Source organism: Mytilus californianus, unplaced genomic scaffold (genome assembly GCF_021869535.1).
Source record: "Mytilus californianus isolate M0D057914Y unplaced genomic scaffold, xbMytCali1.0.p SCAF_13, whole genome shotgun sequence".
NCBI classification, from domain to species: domain Eukaryota; kingdom Metazoa; phylum Mollusca; class Bivalvia; order Mytilida; family Mytilidae; genus Mytilus; species Mytilus californianus.
Genome location: NW_026262615.1, coordinates 20,320,313 through 20,340,773, shown reverse-complemented (window position 1 = coordinate 20,340,773; position 20,461 = coordinate 20,320,313). Strand labels below are relative to the sequence as shown.

Below are 20,461 nucleotides of genomic sequence, written 5' to 3'. Positions count from 1 at the left end.
ATTAAATATTAGTTTAATGCTTTGTGAGAAAAATAACTTCATCCTGTTTATGTACATATAAAAAAGAAGAAGTGGTATGATTGCCAATGAGACAACTCTCCACAAGAGACCAAATGACACAGAAATTAACAACTCTAGGTCACCGTATAGCCTTCAACAATGAGCAAAGCCCATATCGCACAGTCAGCTATAAAAGGCCCCGAAATGACAATGTAAAACAATCAAACGAGAAAAACTAACAGCCTAATTTATGTTAAAAAAAAATGAACGAATAACAAGTATGTAACACATAAACAAACGACAACCACTGAATTACAGGCTCCTGACATGGGACAGGCACATACATACAGAATGTGGCGGGGTTAAACATGTTAGCGGGATCCCAACCCTCCCCCTAACCTGGGACAGTGGTGTAACAGTACAATATAAGAACGAACTATAAAAATCAGTTGAAAGAGACAAAAAGTGTTACTTTAACCGTTCCAGAACAAATGATAAAATTGCGGAATTTTTCGTTTCCATTCTCTAACTTTAGTTTGCCTCAACCAAATGTTATGAAACTTATACACAATACTTATTACCAAAAAAACTCAGATCAAGCACAAATTTGGGTAGCATCACTTTTACCGTTCTTCAGTTATGTCGTTTTATAACTTTATATGGTCTGCGAGAGTGGGCATCATCTGTGTCCTATGGACACATTCCCCATTTATTGTAGTCTTTTATACTCAAATATTAAGCTTTAACTACATGATTGAGTAACTTTGCAGAGGCGGATTTAGAGGGGGAGCTCAGGGGGCTCAGGCCCCCTTTTTTGGAAAAATTTGGTTGTTTATATAGGGAATCACTGAAGCATGGCTGTACAGGCCCCCATTATGAAGAAAATTTCTGGGTCCGCCACTGCTTTGTTTTCATTTGTAACATTACTAGTATAAATAATTTTGAAGACTTTATTAAGTAATTATGCTCTTGACTGATAGAATACTCTATCTTTAAATTCAACATGTCCAATACATATACTTGATCAATATATAGAAGAACAAGACAGACGAGGCTATCTCTATCATAGTACATACATGTATGTTAAATTGTTCAGAAAACAACCAACCATCAAACAAAATCAATAGGTATCTTATAAGATTAATGTCTGGAAATGATGATGCTAAACAAAAAGTAAAAAATGTGAAATGAAATGAAATAAAATACAAGTTTAAAGATTTGTGTACAGATTCTGATAATAAATACATGTACGTACAAATTTGATTAGGGAATCCACACCTCAAGAACTAATCCCAAAAAGGATTACTCAAGGGCCAGTGTTTTTATTTCCCCAAAATATGTTCAAAGATAAGAAGATGTGGATCCTAGAAATGGATTCACAGTGTCAATTTATAAATTTACTTTTAGATAACCTACATGTATATCTGTAAGTAACATTTATTTAAGGACAATAAAACATTCTGTCATTAACCAGAGGCACATATCAATTAAAATGTGTTTGAATAAACACTAGTATTAAGTAACAGGGTACATGTATGTACATGTAGGTAGGGAAACCCTAAACAAACATGCATGTACATTTTTTGTTCATCTTTCTTTTAGTCTGGAAAAGCTAGTAATATTAAAGAAAAAAATTAAATGAGTTCCTCTGAAACGGATGTTAAATAATCTTAAATAATCTTTATAATGGAGTCAGCATTGTTTTGAAATCAGAATATTCCATAAATATATTTAAATTGATATTTCAGGAGCAGACATTCTTCCCTGGTCTATATCATGTATATAGCTTCATTGAAAGGAATCAGACACAGAAAGTTTGGGGAAATGAAATTGAGAGTCACTGTGAATAATTCACACACATGCTAGACATAAAGAAATGGCCAGACACAGGCTCAGCTATAGAATCTGTATCAACTGGAAGCAACAGCATTTTCATCAGAAAACTAAACATTGCTAAAAAGGATGTGAAAAACATGAAACATGCATTTGGAAATGTTCAGCCGCCAAACAAACAGATATGCCAGGAAATGCAAATTGTTTGCTAATATAAATGTCAATGATGTCTGTACAAAAGCAAAGATATAAAAGCCTTTTTCATTTATACATATAACAGTCATATACAATACAGATTTAAGACCAACAGACATTCTTTAAATCTTTGGTAGCCACAGAACCTAGTCCAAGACATTCCATATTTTCAACTCGTTATGAAGACATATTTGCCCAATCTGGTTTCCAATAGAAGTTTAAAAATAAGTTCTACATGTACTGTGATGATGTACATGACATGATGATCACCAGCAATGAAGGTGATATAAGATATAATATTCAAAGTAGAGAAGTATAAAGTGAATTTGAACCTCCCACCATAATAGCATTCTGCACATTTTGGATTACATATGGATCAAGCTGTTGTACTTGTGAACTAAAAGATTGTTGCTTGGTTGTTGTCAGGTACATTGTATATGTTGACAGTGCTATACGTTCATTAAATAAAATGCAGTTCAGAACAGTTATATTTTAGTAATAGATAGATTTCTTCTGTCTTTATTTGAACGGATAAACCAGATAATTAAAAAAAAAAATTTCTGACAACTATGTCTGTTCTGGAACTGAAGACTACCTTCACTTTTTGTATCTTCCTTGTTCATTTTCATCCAGATAAATTACTGACTATCACCATGAGGCTTATAACATGTATAAGTAGGCTTAATTCCTCCAAGGTCTCCAGTTATGTCCTGTCTGTGATAAAAGTTTCAGAATACAAGACATGCAAGACATGAAATGCTAATCGGACAACAACATTTACTATTTATATGAAGTTTTATATTTCAGAGGGTAGAAATCATGGATTTGTCATACTTAAAATCATAATCATGATAATGTATAAGGAATCCTTATGTTTAGAAGTTTCTGTCAAGACATATGTTCATTGTCCTTATTCCATTTTCATTGTTCACTGCTCCTTAAAAAACTACATGTGTAGTGATTTTATCAAGTGAATTTGTGGCATATTATAAGTAATATGATAACTATATTTGGTATACATGTATGGGATCAAAGGTTTACATGTGTTGTCAGACGGGGTTCAACTTGTCTCTCAATTTTTTGTCGAGCCCCGGGTTCTCACTAAGGCGAGTCCTGGACTCATCATAATCAGTCTGGACTCATCATTTTCAAAACTTGCGAGTCCCAAGATGCATGAAAATTGTAAAATGTTGTATCAACTGAGCACATACATGTATATCACCATTTTATCACAAAAGTTAAAAAATAATCTAAAATTTTGTGTAATTAGGGATAGTGATGCGGCGGCGTTAACTCACTTCTTAAAAGCTTAATATTGCAGAAGGTAGAAGATCTGGATGCTTCATACTTTGTATATAGATGCCTTATGATACGAAGTTTCCGTCTGTCAAATGTCTATTGTCATTGACCTCATTTTCATGGTTCAGTGACTACTTGAAAAAAAAGTTCAGATTTTTTGTAATGTTAATTTCTCTCTTATTATGAGTAATTGGATAACTATATTTGGTATGTGCGTACCTTGCAAGGTTCTAATGCCTGTCAGACAGTTTTCATTTGACCTCGACCTCGTTTCATGGATCAGTGAATAAGGTTAAGTTTTCATGGTCAAGTCCATATCTCAGATACTATAAGCAATAGGTCTACTATATTTGGCGTACATGTATGTAATGATTGTAAGGTGTACATGTCCAGCTGGCAGGTGTCATCTGACCTTGACCTCATTTTCATGGTTCAGTGGTACTAGTTTAGTTTTTGTGTTTTGGTCTGTTTTTCTAATACTGTATGCAGTAGGTCAACTATATTTGGTGTATGGAAATATTTTACAATGTACATATCAGTCTGGCAATCAGTCTGGCAGGTTTTATTTGACCTTGACCTTATTTTCACGGTTCATTGCTCAATGTTAGGTTTTTGTGTTTTGGTCTGTTTCTCTTAAACTTTAAGCAATATGTCAACTATATTTGGTGTAAGGAATGATTGTAAGGTGTATGCATGTATGTATGTCTGGTAGGTATCATCTGACCTTGACTTCATTTTCATGGTTCATTGGTCCATATGGAATTTCCATGGTTTGGTCTGTTTGTTTTATACTACAAGCAATAGGTCATCTATATTCTGTGTATCATGTGTATGGAATGATTGTATTAAAGGTGTACATGTATTTCCGCCTTGGTTTATTTGACCTTGACCTCATTTTCTTGGATCATAAATGTTAATGTGATACTTGTAGTAAAACTTTATAAGTAGGACTATCAACATAAAATCAATGGTCAGTATAGTAGGCGAGACATTTCAGCGTGTGCACTCTTGTTTCAACTTATAAGTCTACAGATATTTAAATAAAAAATTAAGGTATATACATTAGGTAAAAATAAAATCAAACAAAAGACGGTGTTCATGTGACCCCAACCTCATTTTACCCATCAGTGATTAAGGTTATTTTTTGTGCAAATTAATATATATTGTGGTTAATTCCATTTCTCAGATTCTACACAATGTATATAAAGCAGTAGGTCAAAGTTTACATATGAACAAGAAGAGATACTATACATGAAACGTTTATATATATGTTAATGATGATGATGATGATAATGATGATGATGATGATGATGATGATGATGATGATGATGATGATGGATAGCTGTTTACAGTCCAGTGGCAAATTAATATGCATATTCAGGACAAGAATATGTTTATGTGATGTGAATAATAACCCTGCTTTGTAATAGACTGACAGCAACTAAAATAGCAAAAAATAATTAAATGACACCTAGAATGAAACCTACATGTATATATAAGGCTTCAATAGAAGGAAAGGCAATTGTCTATGCAATATGTCAAGCTCTAGTCTTTAATGTGTCTATAAAAGTAGTGAATAAATTCAGCAGAAATATCTTGTTCATTGTGTCTGTGATAATCATTCATGTACATGCACATCACATCACTGCATGTACAATAAAATGCTTCGCTGGGGCGCAGCTTGATACGACCGCAGAGGTCGAACCCTGAACAGTTGGGGCAAGTATGGACACAACATTCAAGCTTGATACAGCTCTGAATTTGGATTGTTATTAAATATTTGACACAGCATAGGTTTCTGACACAGAAAGAATGTGGTCTAAGAACTTGATTTTTTTTAATTTACCTATTATGGTCCAATGTCTAAAATCAAAATACATGGTTAGATTCAGCATATTAAAGAACCCCATATATTCAATTTTTGTTAAAATCAAACAAAGTTTAAATACTGGACCCTATCTTGGACCAACTTGAAAACTGGGCCCATAATCAAAAATCTAAACACATGTTTAGAATCAGCATATCAAAGAACCCCAAGAATTCAATTTTTGTTAAAATCAAACTAAGTTTAATTTTGGACCCTTTGGACCTTAATGTAGACCAATTTAAAAAAACAGGACCCAAAATTAAAAATCTAAATACACGGTTAGATTTGGAATATCAAAGAACCCCAATAATTCAATTTTAGATGAAATCAAACAAAGTTTAATTTTGGACCCTTTTGACCTCAATATGAACCAATTTGATAACGGGGTCCACAAATAAAAAATCTAAATACATGGTTAGATTCAGCATATCAAAGAACCCCATATATTCAATTTTTGTTGAAATCAAACAAAGTTTAATTTTGGACCCCAATTTGGACCAACTTGAAAACTGGGCCAAAAATCAAAAATCTAAATACATGTTAAGATTCAGCATATCAAAGAACCTCATATATTCAATTTTTGCTAAAATCAAACAAAGTTTAATTTTGGACCCTTTGGACCTTAATGTAGACCAATTTGAAAACTGGACCCAAAATTAAAAATCTAAATACACTGTTAGATTCGGCATAACAAATAAATAAATGTGATCAAAGATTTTACAAATCTAATGCGCCATACTGTGCAATTAAAGATTACTTCTTGAAATTTTTCAATATTTGAAATTTGAAAAAAAAAAAATATTTGAAGAATAATTCTTTTTAATTTCTGATGTCTGAAATGAGAAAAAATTGACCCCCCACAATTTCTTTTTATCCCCCCCCCCCCCCCTTTTTTCCCCAAAAAAATTCTTTCCCTCAAGATATGGTCATAATCTCAATTCAAATTTCCAATGGAGTTGGCAACCATAATTACCCATTTAAATTTACCATAGTGCTAACTTAATCTATTTTATAATAGAATTAAAAATATAGTGTCAAATTTTTCATATGGATTTTTTTGTAAAAAAAAAACATGCAACATTTGCAGATATTTTTACTGGTCTTCCTTTATAAATATGCATTTCTTTAAACATAATTTAAAAGCAGTGTAAGGGAAGTAACCAAAACGTTGTATTTGGATTACCTCCCTTACACTGTTTTAAATTATCTTTATTGTTCATTAACCATTACTTTATACATAATTTAAAAGCAGTGTAAGGGAGATAATTTCAATGATGTATTTGATTTATCTCCCTTACACTGCTTTAAATTATGTTTTGTACTAAAGTATTTGTCCATTAACCAGGACAACCTTGTTTTTCCCCCTTTTTTGCCCCTAATTCCTAAACGGTTTGAGCCATAACCCCCCAAAGCAAATCCTAACCATCCCTTTGTGGTATGGAAAATTGTAGTATAATTTCAGAGAGATCCATTTACCGTTCCACAGTTATTGTCTGGAAACTAGAAAATGCTTATTTTTGGCCCCTTTTTGGCCCCTAATTCCTTAACTGTTGGTACCATAACCCCCAAAATCAATCCCAACCTTCCTTTTGTGGTATTTAACCTTATGGTCAAATTTCAAAAAGATCCATTCACTTAAACTAAAGTTAGAGTGCGAAAACCAATGTGTCTTCGGACGACGACGCCGGACGACGACGACGACGACGACGACGCCAACGTCATACCAATATACGACCACAAAATTTTTTTGCGGTCGTATAAAAATGTACCACATCTATTTTATATAGATCTGTCATATGCATTTAATACACAATTCTAAAAATAAAAAAATAAAAACTATAGGCCATGCAACATGTACTACAAGTATACAACAGGGTTTATACTTGGTACAGGCACATGAAATGTGATTGAATTTAATGAAATAGTTTTTATGTCACCTGAGACCATTGTTGCAAAATGTGACACTTAGGGATTACAATCAGCATAATCGTGCAGCAGCATAAACTATTTGAATAAAGTTTGATATTTCAGAAGATAGATGACCTGGATGTGTTATACCTTGTACACAGATACATTTTTGTGTACCTTATATGTGTAGTCACTAAGTTAATGTCCAACAAATGTCCATTGTCCTTGACCTAATTTTTATGGTTCAGTGACTGCTTGATTAAAAATTATGCTTTTTTTTCTCATTTGAAATTTTCACTTTACAAATGTATTATGGTCAAGTCTGTATCTCAGATTCTATAAGCAATAGGTCAACTATATTTGGTGTATAGAATAATTGTTAGATGTACATGTGCATTTTGGACTAGCAGTTTTCATCGAACCTTGACCACTTTTTCACGGTTCAATCTTTAGTTGTTGTGGTTAAGTCTATTTCTCAAACTAGCAATTAGGCCTCTACATTTGGTGTATGGAATGATTTTAGGGTGAACATGTCCGACACAGGCATTTTTTTCTGACCTTGACCTTTTTCATGATTTATTAATTGTGATTTTGGTCTATTTTGCAGACACTTTGAAGCAATAGGGCCACTATATTCTGCATATGACTTCTGCAGCCCTTCTATGTCAAGTATATATTGATCTTAAAAAATGACAGGTTATTGATAATTTAGTTTATTGCTTTCAAATTTAAAAATTTGATTAAAAGGTAAAAAAAGCTAGAATTTTCATTTTGGACTAAGGGAGCTACCATTTGATTTTTATGGAGGGGGGGTGGGGGGGCTAGGATGAAAAATTTTGTTCTGCATTTTTTTTTAGTTGTTATATCTGTCCTGCCTTTTTATTTTTCACTCTATTTGGTCCTACCTTTTTTTTAAGTTTATCCTGACTTTTTTTTAACCTAAATTGTCATCCTGAGACCATAAAAAAGAATATGTTTGTTTGCCCTAACCCTATCTACCCATATAATAGCTGCCTACTCAAAATCTTTTATTGTCCTGATGAGAAAAAGTTTTTTTTTAATCAGATAGGCATGAAGACTAAAAATCATCTGACACTTCAATTACTCTTTACCGAAAAAAAGAAAATGCCTACCTACAACTGACCTACCTACCCACTGTCTCTACCTTTGGGTAGGGTTTGGGCAAACCAAAATATTTTTAAGTGTGGCCTGACTTTTTTTTTGCAAGTGTCTCATCCTGCCTTTTTTTTACTCAAAACTCCTGTACTGCCTATTTTTTTCAAATTTCATCCTAACCCCCCCCCCCCTCCTAAAAATCAAATGGTAGCTCCCTATATAACTTTTTCAAATTAACTTGGATTTTAATAAAACTCTACAGCTATCTCAATCATATATTGATCTTACAAAATGCAAGGTTATTTGGAAGTCAGGTTTATTGCTAGCTGTTAATGTAAGGATTTATTTAAAAGGTAAAAAAGCAAGAATTTTCAGTTCGAGCTAAATTCATAGCTATCTAAATCATATATTGATATTACAAAATGCCTGGTTATTTGTCCCCTACCGTCAAAGTCGAAGGGGACTTTAGGTTTGCACTCCGTCCGTCTGTCTGTCTGTCTATCCGTCAGTCTGGCAAATCAGTTTTCCACACTTTTTTTCTTGGTGCTTGAAGATATTGATTTGATTTTTGGTGTATTGTTTTATCATGACAAGTTACAGATCAAGTTCGAATTTTATTTATCAATTATTATGTCAATGATAGACTAGGATTGGTTTTTTGTATATATGTATCTGCTACAGCATGGGAATTGTATAGGAAATACACATGTATTTAAATATATAGCCTACTACCTAAGATTTTTTTCTTACTAGATACAAAATAAAAGAGCCCCCCCCCTCCCCCCCCCCTCCCGTGACAGTTCACAAAAATTCGTACAGTAAGGCAACTCTCTAGTAGACTCGACCAACTGAGCTAAAAAAAACTTCACCAGAGCAGCTAATAGAGGACAGTTTTTTTTTCTTGTATGCAAGCCGAGGGGGGTGCTTGTGGCGCTAAACATATATATGTATGGTTTATCAATGCTTAGACTTTTTACATGTCCCATTCAAACTATGCATAGTTTGCACCCCCTTATCAAAATCCTTGATCCACGTCTGGCAGAGGGAAGCAGTCAGGGGCGGATCCAGCCATTTATAAAAAGGGGGAGGGGTTCCTAACCCAGGATAAAGAGGGGGGGTTCCAACTATATGTCCCCATTCAAATGCATTGATCGTCAAAAAAAGGGGGGTTCCAACCCCCGGAAGCCACCCCACCCCCCTGGATCCGCCACTGGCAGTGCTATAGTGTACAGTTTAACAGTGTTTACTGTACTCTTTAATTTCCACGATTACGATCCGACCTCAAGTCATAAAGCATATGAGGCACATCTGAAAACTTTGACAAACGTCACATATTTCAAATATTCATGGCTATAGTTACAATATGACGACGAAAGAGATTTAAAAACTATTTCCAAACGATTAACAATCAAAGCGATAAATTTTAAGTCCCATTGTTTTTATTTTTGGATACCCTCGGGACCTTTCAATGAACCTCATTCAAGTAAATATGTTCCGCGTGCGCTGTTCCGATTGGATAACTAGAATTCTGATTGGTTGAAAAAGTCACATGCAAAATCCTTCAGAAGTGAAACCTTATACGGGTAGTTGTTAGATCCTCGCATGTAGTATAACGTAGTATAACGAAATCCGAGATCTATATTTTAATTAGATTGAGACACAACAAGAAAGAAAAGACAGATGATCCAGTAATAAGAGATATAACTATTATGTCATGGTTTCATGAGATGTCTGTTCTATAACTTCCACTCAGTGACATCATCCCATACAACATGGTCTGTATTCTTTAATTTTTTAAGCCATTTTTATCTATTCTTTATTTTCCCCATTATTCTCTATTCTTTATATTTTTACACACCAATATTCTCTGTTCTTTTTTTTTTTTTTTTTTTTTTTGCCTATATTTCGCTATTCTTTATTTTTTAGCCTATTTCTTCTATTCTTTATTTTTAGCATATTTTTCTGTAGCAATGGTCTGTTATTCTCTATTTTGTAAACCCAATACAGACCCTCGTACAGTTATTTCCATTTTACGGAGATTGCACGAATATATCCACGCACCTGTCTCATGTGTCTTGTATCCTAAATGATACTGAAAATCGAACTTGTAGAACAAAACATTTATTTCAAATCAATTTGACAAGCACTCTTTTTATATATATTTCCCGTAATACATTATCAGGAACAATTACTTTTCTTTCTCTGGCTAAAAAGTCCAATCCGTCAATATCAGATGCGGATCCAGATTCTGAAAGGGGGGCAACAATACAACATTTAGCGTGGGACTTGTCAAAAGTCTATGCATTAATAAAATTGAGAATGGAAATAGGGAATGTGTCAAAGTGACAACAACCCGACCATAGAGCAGACAACAGCCGAAGGCCACCAATGGGTCTTCAATGTAGCAAGAAACTCCCGCACCCGGAGGCGTCCTTCAGCTGGCCCCTAAATAAATATGTATACTAGTTCAGTGATAATGGACGTCATACTAAACTCCAAATTATACACAAGAAACTAAAATTATAAATGATACAAGACTAACAAAGGCCAGAGGCTCCTGACTTGGGACAGGCGCAAAATGCGGCGGGGTTAAACATGTTTTTTGAGATCTCAACCCTCCCCCTATACCTCTAGCCAATGTAGAAAAACAAACGTACAACAGTACGCACAGTAAAACTCAGTTCAAGAGAAGTCCGAGTCCGATGTCAGAATAGGAAACAAAAGAAAATAAACAAAATGACAATAATACATAAATAACAACAGACTACTAGCAGTTACTGACATGCCAGCTCCAGACCTCAATTAAACTGATTGAAAGATTATGTCTTCATCATATGAATATCAGGCACAATCGCCCTCCTGTTAGGGGTTTAGTATTATACCATCATAAAATATATGAGAAGAACATAACCCGTGCCATGCCAACATCTGGTTTTAGAATAAATATGTTTAATTCCGATGCAAAGACCCTATAAGTGAATCAATATCAAAGCCAAAATATGCAATCTTTAATGACCTGACAACAGTATCGTAACTATATCCCTTCTTAATAAGTCTGTTTAAAGGATATATATTAAGCATATATGTAAATTCATAAATGTACCTCCCCCTAAATTCGCCTCTGAATATTGAAAAAAGTAAAATAGCAAAAATACCGAACTCCAAGGAAAATTCAAATAACTATTTCAACAAAGAAAAACAAAATGGCATATAAACACTCTATATACAAAGTACATAAGCAAAAATGAAAGACAAGAATATTCATTTCTTGGAATTACTATATTCAGTTTGCAAAGCATTTGAACAACCGAAAACAATTTTGATAAAAATCAATTTGATAAAATTGCGACTATTTTTGTTGTTGATTAATTTGAATAATAACTTTTAAATTCCTACCTCAGTCTATGTACATCCATTTTAGTTTGTATTGCTTTAACAAATACCAAGTGCAATATTTGGTTTCGAGAAATATGGGACGTATACGAGGGTCCGAAGAAGGGTCGGGTGACGTTTAACTAATTTTTTTTTATCTAGACTACCTTTTCTGTATTTTAAAGTCATTTTCTTTTTTCTTAACTCTGATTATTATTAAATGATTAGATTTCAAGGTCATTGTTATTAAATGATTAGATTTCAAGGTCATTGTTATTAAATGATTAGATTTCAAGGTCATTGTTATTAACGTAGATAATTTTCATATATTTTTCTACTACCTTTGTATTTTTTATCTTTTTAGGTCATTATACTCTATTTATTATTCTTAGTTTAGTTTAAACAAATTATATTTCCTAGAATAGCAAAAAAAGGAGAAGGACACGTTTATATAACACCATAACAGACTCTCCAGGTTATACGAGGGTCTGAATGAGGCCTCATATCTCGATTTTTTTCATTTTTTTTATCTACCTTTTCTATTTTTACGCAACATTTAAAAAACTTTAACATTTATCATTCTTCAATGTTGAGTTCTCAAGTTCATTATTCTAAACGTTAATACTTTAAGCATATGTTCTACTTTAAAGGATAAAACTAATTTATTCTTTAATTTCTTAGACCATTACATTGTATTCATTATTATACCCTGGTACAAATATACGCAGGAAAACAATTAAAAATGATGAAAATATTGTAGAGATGTATGAACTACAAAATTAAAACAAAACTACAAAGAGAAAAGTATAATATGATATCATTTTTAATGCCATCTTTTATCCATCATTACGTCTCAAGACTTGTTAAGGTTAACATTGATATGAAACGTATTGTAAGTAATTCAAGAAGAGGAAATATTAGAAGAATCTTTCATTGTACTAGTATGGGCTCACGATGGGGATGAACATGAACACATATATATACATAAATATTTTTTAATTTGCATATTCATACAATTATAATAATTGATTGCTTGATTATTACATGCAACGTCCAGTGGCAAATATTTCCTGCATAGTTTTTCCGAAAACAAAATAACAATTAGTATAAGAAGTAGGTTCTCCTAGTGGGTTGACGAGATGATGGGCGGAAAATTTGGATTGGCAGTAAAACATGGGGGTATGCTGGATAAGGGTTGAAATTTGGCCTTGAATCAGACTACCTAGTCAGACTCAAAGAGTTTTACAAGGGTTCTTTAGCGTGCAGATAGAAATAGATTACTCTTACGTATTACGTTCGTGCAAGAAATTAAAGAGAAGTAATGGACAAGATTTTAACCATGAAAGTGGAAAACAATAAAGAATATTGTGTAGATGCATACATGCGACAACTGACACAAAGTATACAGGTCGTTACCATATACTAAAGCTCTTTGATTGCCCTTTTTAGGGATGCTAGTTGTTGAAATTTGAAAGAAATCTACATTTTCATAAAAAAAAAAATTCAATCGACAATTTCTAAGGACATTATTGAAGAATAAAGATAGGTCTTAAGTGTTTTATTTTCGTCAAAAACATACAGGGACAAGACATTTATTTTGAAACTCACTTTGTATTTATCCCTCCCCCTTTTTATTCTCAAGGGGAAACAAACTATTATTTTCACTTCCCTTTTGAAACAATTGAGCAAATATTTTTATTTTTAATCCATGCCCCACAAGGGATGAAAAGTCGCTGCCTAATTGTATTTAAGATTTGTTTTTTTTTAATTTCGAGATATATGGACCAATGCTTTGTGTGTTTGTATGTTTGTACTTTTTATTTGGTATGCACGTCGATATAAGTAATTAAGCGTTCTTTCTATTGCTTCATTATTTAAAAAAAAAGAGATATGATATGTCGGACTGCCAATGAGAAAACTGTCCACCAGAGACCAAATGAAGTAGATGTTAGCAAATATGGGGTCACCGTACGGCTTTCAACAGAAAACCAACTGCCTGAACATTTTTTTACTTTTGCCGACCAGGAGTTCATTCCTTTAACATGACTCTAATAATTTAATAAAAACCCAGTTTTCTTGTTATCTTATATCTTGCCCAATATTCTCTATTCTGTAAATCCCATTTTGACCCTTATGTATTCCTCCTTGAAAATATTAAAAAAAAAACAATGAATGATTTGTTGTGATAAAATATATCCGCCATTTCAAAATTAGTTGGTGGGTAGAAGTCTCGAATAATTTACCAAACAACCCCCCCCCCCCTTTTCCCCCCTCCCAACCCATTTTGAACAACCTTAATGTCTGAACATTTTCCAATTAATTCTTATCGTATCGTCTTGTATACTTAAACAAAAACTATTTTACAATAGTTGCTGCTGAAAAAAATTAATTGATCATCTTAAGGTAAATTAACTGAATATGGTCTTCTTGGACTGTAAAATAGTAGTACACAATAGAACAGAGAATAGAAACGGGGAATGTGTCAAAGAGACAACAATCCAACTAAATACCAGAAACAGCCTCAGGCCACCAATGGGTGTACAACGCAGCGAGAAAATCCCGCATCCGGAGTCGGGCTTCAGCTGGCTCCTAAACAATAATGTTAACTAGTTCAGCGAAATGAACGCCACACTAAACTCCGAAACATACAAATGAACCAAAATTAAATAAACAGACAAGACTAACAAAGGCTAGAGGTTTCTGACTTGGGACAGGTGAAAAAAAATGCGGCGGGGTTAAACTTGTTTTGTGAGATCTCAACCCTCACCTATACATCTAGTCAATGTGGAATAAACAAACACACAGCAAAGCGAACAGTAAAATTAATTTTAAAAGAAGTCCGAATCCGATGTTAGAAAAGGTATTAAAAGAAACTAAGCAAAATAACAATAAAACCGGCTGGGTGTGTTTTAAGCCCTTGACTGGCTATTTAGCACTCGAACGGTCGGCTAGATACCCTTAGGCGTTTGGAGATTTTTAAATATTATAGTTGTCGATATCAAAGTTTGACTGGCCGTCCATTTTCGTTTTGCGATTGTTGATTTGGTTTCTTTACTATTTTGTTGTTAATAAACAGCTCTGCAATTCACAACGGCTCTGTTCAGGGCCAGGTAGGTCAGCTGGGCAGCACGCCAACCACGACGATGTAGTATTTGTCGATGAGTCGAAAACGTAGTATTAATGATTACAGTAAGCGTTATCAGGACAAATGTCGTGAGACGTTGAAGTGACGGTCCTTTATCCAACACCACGGATACAGGCCCCATGGACTTCAGAAAACCTGACCAAGCACGTCCGTTTAGCTGTAATGACTGAGACAATGAAACTATATATTAACAAAGGACTACTAGCAGTTACTGACATGCCAGCTCTACGGTCTAGTTCTTTGCCTAAATCCGCAGATTTTGAGACAGAATGGCAATTTATGTGTAAGACTGTTTATTAAGATAAAGAAAACTAGTGATTAATTGTATTATTTAGACTGTTTTTATAATTAAATACCAAATATTTGTGTTAGTTCAATTTAATGTTTCAACTTAGCCATGGATATAAGGGGAGATAACTTTTATATTAATTTTTTATAAAGGAATGTTAAAGATGTTTTTCTTTTTCAATTGTTGCAAGAAAAACAAGCCCAGTGACATAATTTTCTAGCACGGTGATCGATGGGGTCATACGTTTTATTAAATTTTAGAAAACAATCATTGTAAAATCTACATTTTTGCAAAGTGTACGAAAATTCTTTTTGAGTATTTGAGGAAATATTTAGTGATGATTCACCAGTAAAAATGTCTCATTCGACGTTAAATCTCAGCACAGCCCTACTTTTCGAAAAGAAAATGGTTGGTGCCTAATGGATAATTTCCGTAGTTCAACAGATTTTTAAAGTGTGTTGAGTAGATATACTGATGGACAACGTTTCATAGATCACAATGTAGAGAAATTAAGTACTATGTCACATTTCCATACACTTCATATTAATTGACTATATTAAACCTAGAACGGAAATTGTTGAAGATAAAATTGAGAATGGAAATGGGGAGTACAAAGGATTCAATAATACAATGAATGACTTTTGACATCACATTCTTTGTTTTGAATGAATGTGTAATATAGAATTAACGATATATGAAATAGATTTAACTTTTGACTCTCTTTTGGGGTATATTATATACAAGACATTGTATTTTTTTTAAAAACTTAATTGACAGTATCGAGGTACAAATTAAATATTTGTCATGCACTTGGTATTAATTTAACCATCCATAGTAAAGTAAAACGAAGGATTGACGGTATATGTGCTAATTAATTTGAAATGCATTTAAAATCATATACAGACAACGTTACGATATGTACATTTTCTGTCTGTTAATTTTGAAATTTTATATTAATACTGATGAACTTTAATGTTCAAGTTAATAATGCATTGGATTATTTATTGATCTTTTTTATCTTTTTGCTTGACTTGATTTTCTTGCCTTGCTCCTTCAATAGCGTTTTTCATTCCAACTAAGTCAATATATATTCATATGAATCATAAAGTTTTTTTATTTATTAGAAAATTGGGGTTTTTTTTGCAGCTTAACTATATGCATGAGGGTATGAATGGGGTTTACAGAATAGAGAATAACGTGTCTATACCACAGAAAAATTGGGCCAACAAATAAAGAATAGAGAAAAATAGGTCAAAACAATAAAGAATAGAGAAAAGAGAACAATAAGGTGCTAAGATATAAAGAATAGAGAATAATAGCAAAATTTATAAGAATAGAGAAAATGGCTTAAAAATTAAAGAATATACAATTGAAGGACCCCTCATCCAGACCCTCCTATATTTCTAGGAGAACGAAAAGAACATATGATTTGAAGTTAAATTTACGTTCCACCAGTCACAAACTAGACCTGGGCTCTCGGTCATAAAATTTTACTTAGTACTCGGAGTACAAAATTTGTGCTCGAAACACCAAATCCAGGATTTTGATTGGTTGATTTCTGAGTCTGAGTACGAAAATCGTGCTCGAAAGTTTTATGACCGCAAGACCTGGCGATGCACCACTGTAGTATTTGCCGCGGGCAATCAGCAGTTATCCCGAAATCCATCGACTTCCATAATAGAATGGGAAAATTTATATTTTTTTATCACTTAGACCTGACGGTGCGTCACTGAACATTTGCAACTTGCTACAAGCACCATAAAAACTCTATATTATGTATCATTTAGAATTTGGTTTTAATAAAAAAAAATTATTGTTGTTTTTTTTTTGCAGATTAAATGTATTGATGAGAGACTGACAAGAGGATATGATTTGAGGTTTAATTCACGCTCCAACAGTCACCACCTAGACTTAAAAATGAATCAATGTAATATTTGCCACGGACATCGAACCCGTAACTGAGCAATCAACCCATCGACTATTATAATAAAACGGAATACATTATATTATATTGGTAACATACCTGTGTTTCTGTCCCATATTTACATCCAGGTTACAAATAAATAAATATTCAATAAAGATATGTCACATTTCTGACAATAACACGAATATTTAATTAATACTTGCAACATCTGACACACAATTTATAGCGTGGTGTTAGTTCTATTTATATGGCTGTGTATATTAAAAATATTATATGTATATTTGTAGAATAATTTGTTGTTATATTATCTGAATATTTTCCGTTAGTTGGATAATTATGGGCAAACATGGTAAATTATATCTACCTCTATTATCCATTACTTTCAATTGAGGGTTAACACATTATATAAACAGCTGTCTAGCTATTATTGAGGGCTTATGTTGCCCTCTATAGATATCTTTTCGGTTATCTTTGTTGATTGGTTGCTGTCGCATTGATGTATACACACATCTCCTTCTATCCATATATGATATCTATGGCTATATAATTTGTAGTTTTAATTTACGCATGCACGTTCTTTTACTATGTTTTAGTTGATTTTTCTGAACAAACTGTTGTTTTCTTTGTCGTTTCCTTTATCAAGTCAACTTAGTCATTATAATTACTTTCCTTTATAAGAAAAATAAATACAAAATCGGTTCATGGCGCGCGGAAGTAGACAATATCATTAATAGGGGTTGACAAGATACACATAATTATTTGTAGTATCAATATAAAAGACTCACATGCAAACACATTGTCACATGCAAACACATTGTCACATGCAAGCACATTGTCACATGCAAACACATTGTGACATGCAAGCACTTTGTCACATGCAAGCACATAGTCACATGCAAGCACTTTGTCACATGCAAGCACTTTGTCACATTCAAGCACTTTGTCACATGCAAGCACTTTGTCACATGCAAGGACTTTGTCACATGCAAGCACATTGCCACATGCAAGCACTTTGTCACATGCAAGCACATACTCACATGCAAGCACTTCGTCACATGCAAGCGCTTTGTCACATTCAAGCACATGATCACATGCAAGCACTTTGTCACATGCAAGCACATTATCACATGCAAGCACTTTGTCAAATGCAAGCACTTTGTCACATGGTCACATGCAAGCACATTGTCACATGCATGCACATTGTCACATGCAAGCACTTTGTCACATGCAAGCACATTGCCATATGCAAGCACTTTGTCACATGCAAGCACCTTAAATAACGATGAATCAATTCAGATATTTTTGGTATTTTCAATACATAAAGCTATATCTGATTTCTTTGTACAAATAAAATTGAGAATGGAAATGGGGAATGTGTCAAAGAGACAACAACCCGACCATAGAACAGACAACAGCAGAAGGTCACCAACAGGTCTTCAATGCAGCGAGAAATTCCCGCACCCGGAGGCGTCCTTCAGCTGGTCCCTAAACAAATATATATACTAGTTCAGTGATAATGAACGCCATACTAAACTCCAAATTGCACACAAGAAACTAAAATTAAAAATAATACAAGACTGACAAAGGCTAGAGGCTCCTGACTTGGGACAGGCGCAAAAATGCGGCGGGGTTAAACATGTTTATGAGATCTCAACCCTCCCCCTATACCTCTAGCCAATGTAAAAAAGTAAACGCATAACAATACGCACATTAAAATTCAGTTCAAGAGAAGTCCGAGTCTGATGTCAGAAGATGTAACCAAAGAAAATAAACAAAATGATAATAATACATAAATAACAACAGACTACTAGCAGTTAACTGACATGCCAGCTCCAGACTTCAATTAAACTGATTGAAAGATTATGCAGTGATCTGGAAGAATTTCTTCTCTTTGGGCCCAGGGCCCCCAAAAAGATAAATTCAATGGGCCATTTTTAGAATTAATGGGCCATGTTGTCAAATGAGTGGGCCATTCGTTTACAATAAAAAAAATAAAAAAAGTGTATATTTCACTGTACTTACAAGTATGAAATAATTAATATCATGGATATTGTTCCTGTGATTTTGTAATTTCAATTTCAATGAATATACAATAACTTCTTCCAAACCGGGCAATATTTACGATAACCTTTATTTACAATGTTAAAACTGGTACTGTTCCTTTGTTCATGTTCATGGTTTTTTTTACATTAAATTTGGGTCTTCGTCGATACCATACTTATTCCAGACGTTCCGTATTAGAGGACGTTTCTGGCATTTCCTCTGCACTTGTATTAATATTATTTCATCACGATGACAAGAATAACAGAAGAGAGCAACGTTAATTGATAAGACGCAACAACAATTCGCTGAAGGCATGTTTACAAAATGTCAAAACGAGCCAAAGACCAAAACAATATTGACAAGGACATTTAAGCCCCTTTTATGGAGACAAATACTATGTATACTGTTCATAAAAAGGCTTTTGGGTTTTTCAATCGAAATAATAGCAAGCTTACTTAGAAGATTATAATTAGAGAAGAATTCTCGCCTGTACTAGCCAATTTTCACAAATTTAAAGTTGTTTATAAAAAATTATATCATGAATGATGGTTAATTACGTTTTTGGGGTAATCAGTCATACCGCATGTTGGTATTATTACCATAAGAAAACACCCGAGACGTTCCAAAAATATATAGGTGCTCCTATCATTGGAGTAAACACTACACAGTTGTGTACTCAAACATGGCGGCACGAAATACGATCGGAAATCCATTTGACGATATCTCTACGTTTCAAAACGAAGTGAGAAATATCATGCGCCACGCGGGCGCTTACATTTGTCACTCTATGCGCCATTTCTGGTCGATAAGCGCAATTGGCGCAAGGCGCACGTCCTTCCCGATCACTGAAATTATGTCTTCATTATATGAATATCAGGCACAATCCTTCCCGTTAGAGGTTTAGTATCATACCATCATAACATATATGAGAAGAACATAACCCGTGTCATGCCAACAGCTGGTTTTTAAATAAATGTGTTTAGTGCCGATGCAAAGACCCTATAAGTGAATCAATATTAACGCTAAAATATGCAATCTTTAATGACCTGACAACAGTATCGTAACTATATCCCTTCTTAATAAGTCTATTTAAAGGTTTTGTTAGCTTCAGAGGTGAATACTGACATTTTTGTGCTTTATAAAGAATATTTCCATAAAAAATTGGATGTGAAATACCTGAACGTATAAGAAGTCTGCATGTTGAGCTATATTTACGAATGATGTCCTTATACCGATGATAAAGTTTAGTAAATGTTTTGACTAGTTTGTGATATCGAAAACCCTGGTGTAATAATTTTTCAGTAATACATAAATTTCTCTCGTTAAAATCTAAAACATTGTTACATACACGAGCGAATCGTACAAGTTGAGATATATAAACACCGTAAGATGGTGACAAGGGAACGTCACCATCTAAAAATGGATAATTAACGATAGGAAATGAAAAATCATCTCTAATGTCTGAATATA

At 33.6% G+C, this 20,461-nt stretch overlaps 1 protein-coding gene across 2 annotated transcripts in view; it reads right to left on the bottom strand.

The window, feature by feature from the left end:
* LOC127723353 (calmodulin-4-like) overlaps positions 1-17,183 on the bottom strand; it is a 31,170-nt gene extending 13,987 nt beyond the window's left edge. The window contains exon 1 of one of the 2 annotated variants that reach the window (XM_052229932.1): positions 17,048-17,183. In XM_052229932.1, coding sequence (XP_052085892.1) covers positions 17,048-17,064 — 17 coding nt within the window. In that variant the 5' untranslated portion in view covers positions 17,065-17,183. Of the gene's footprint in view, positions 1-11,614; positions 11,718-17,047 lie in introns of those variants that run through there. The other variant, XM_052229931.1, reaches the window with a different exon arrangement.
* Between the last annotated feature and the right edge of the window lie 3,278 nt (positions 17,184-20,461).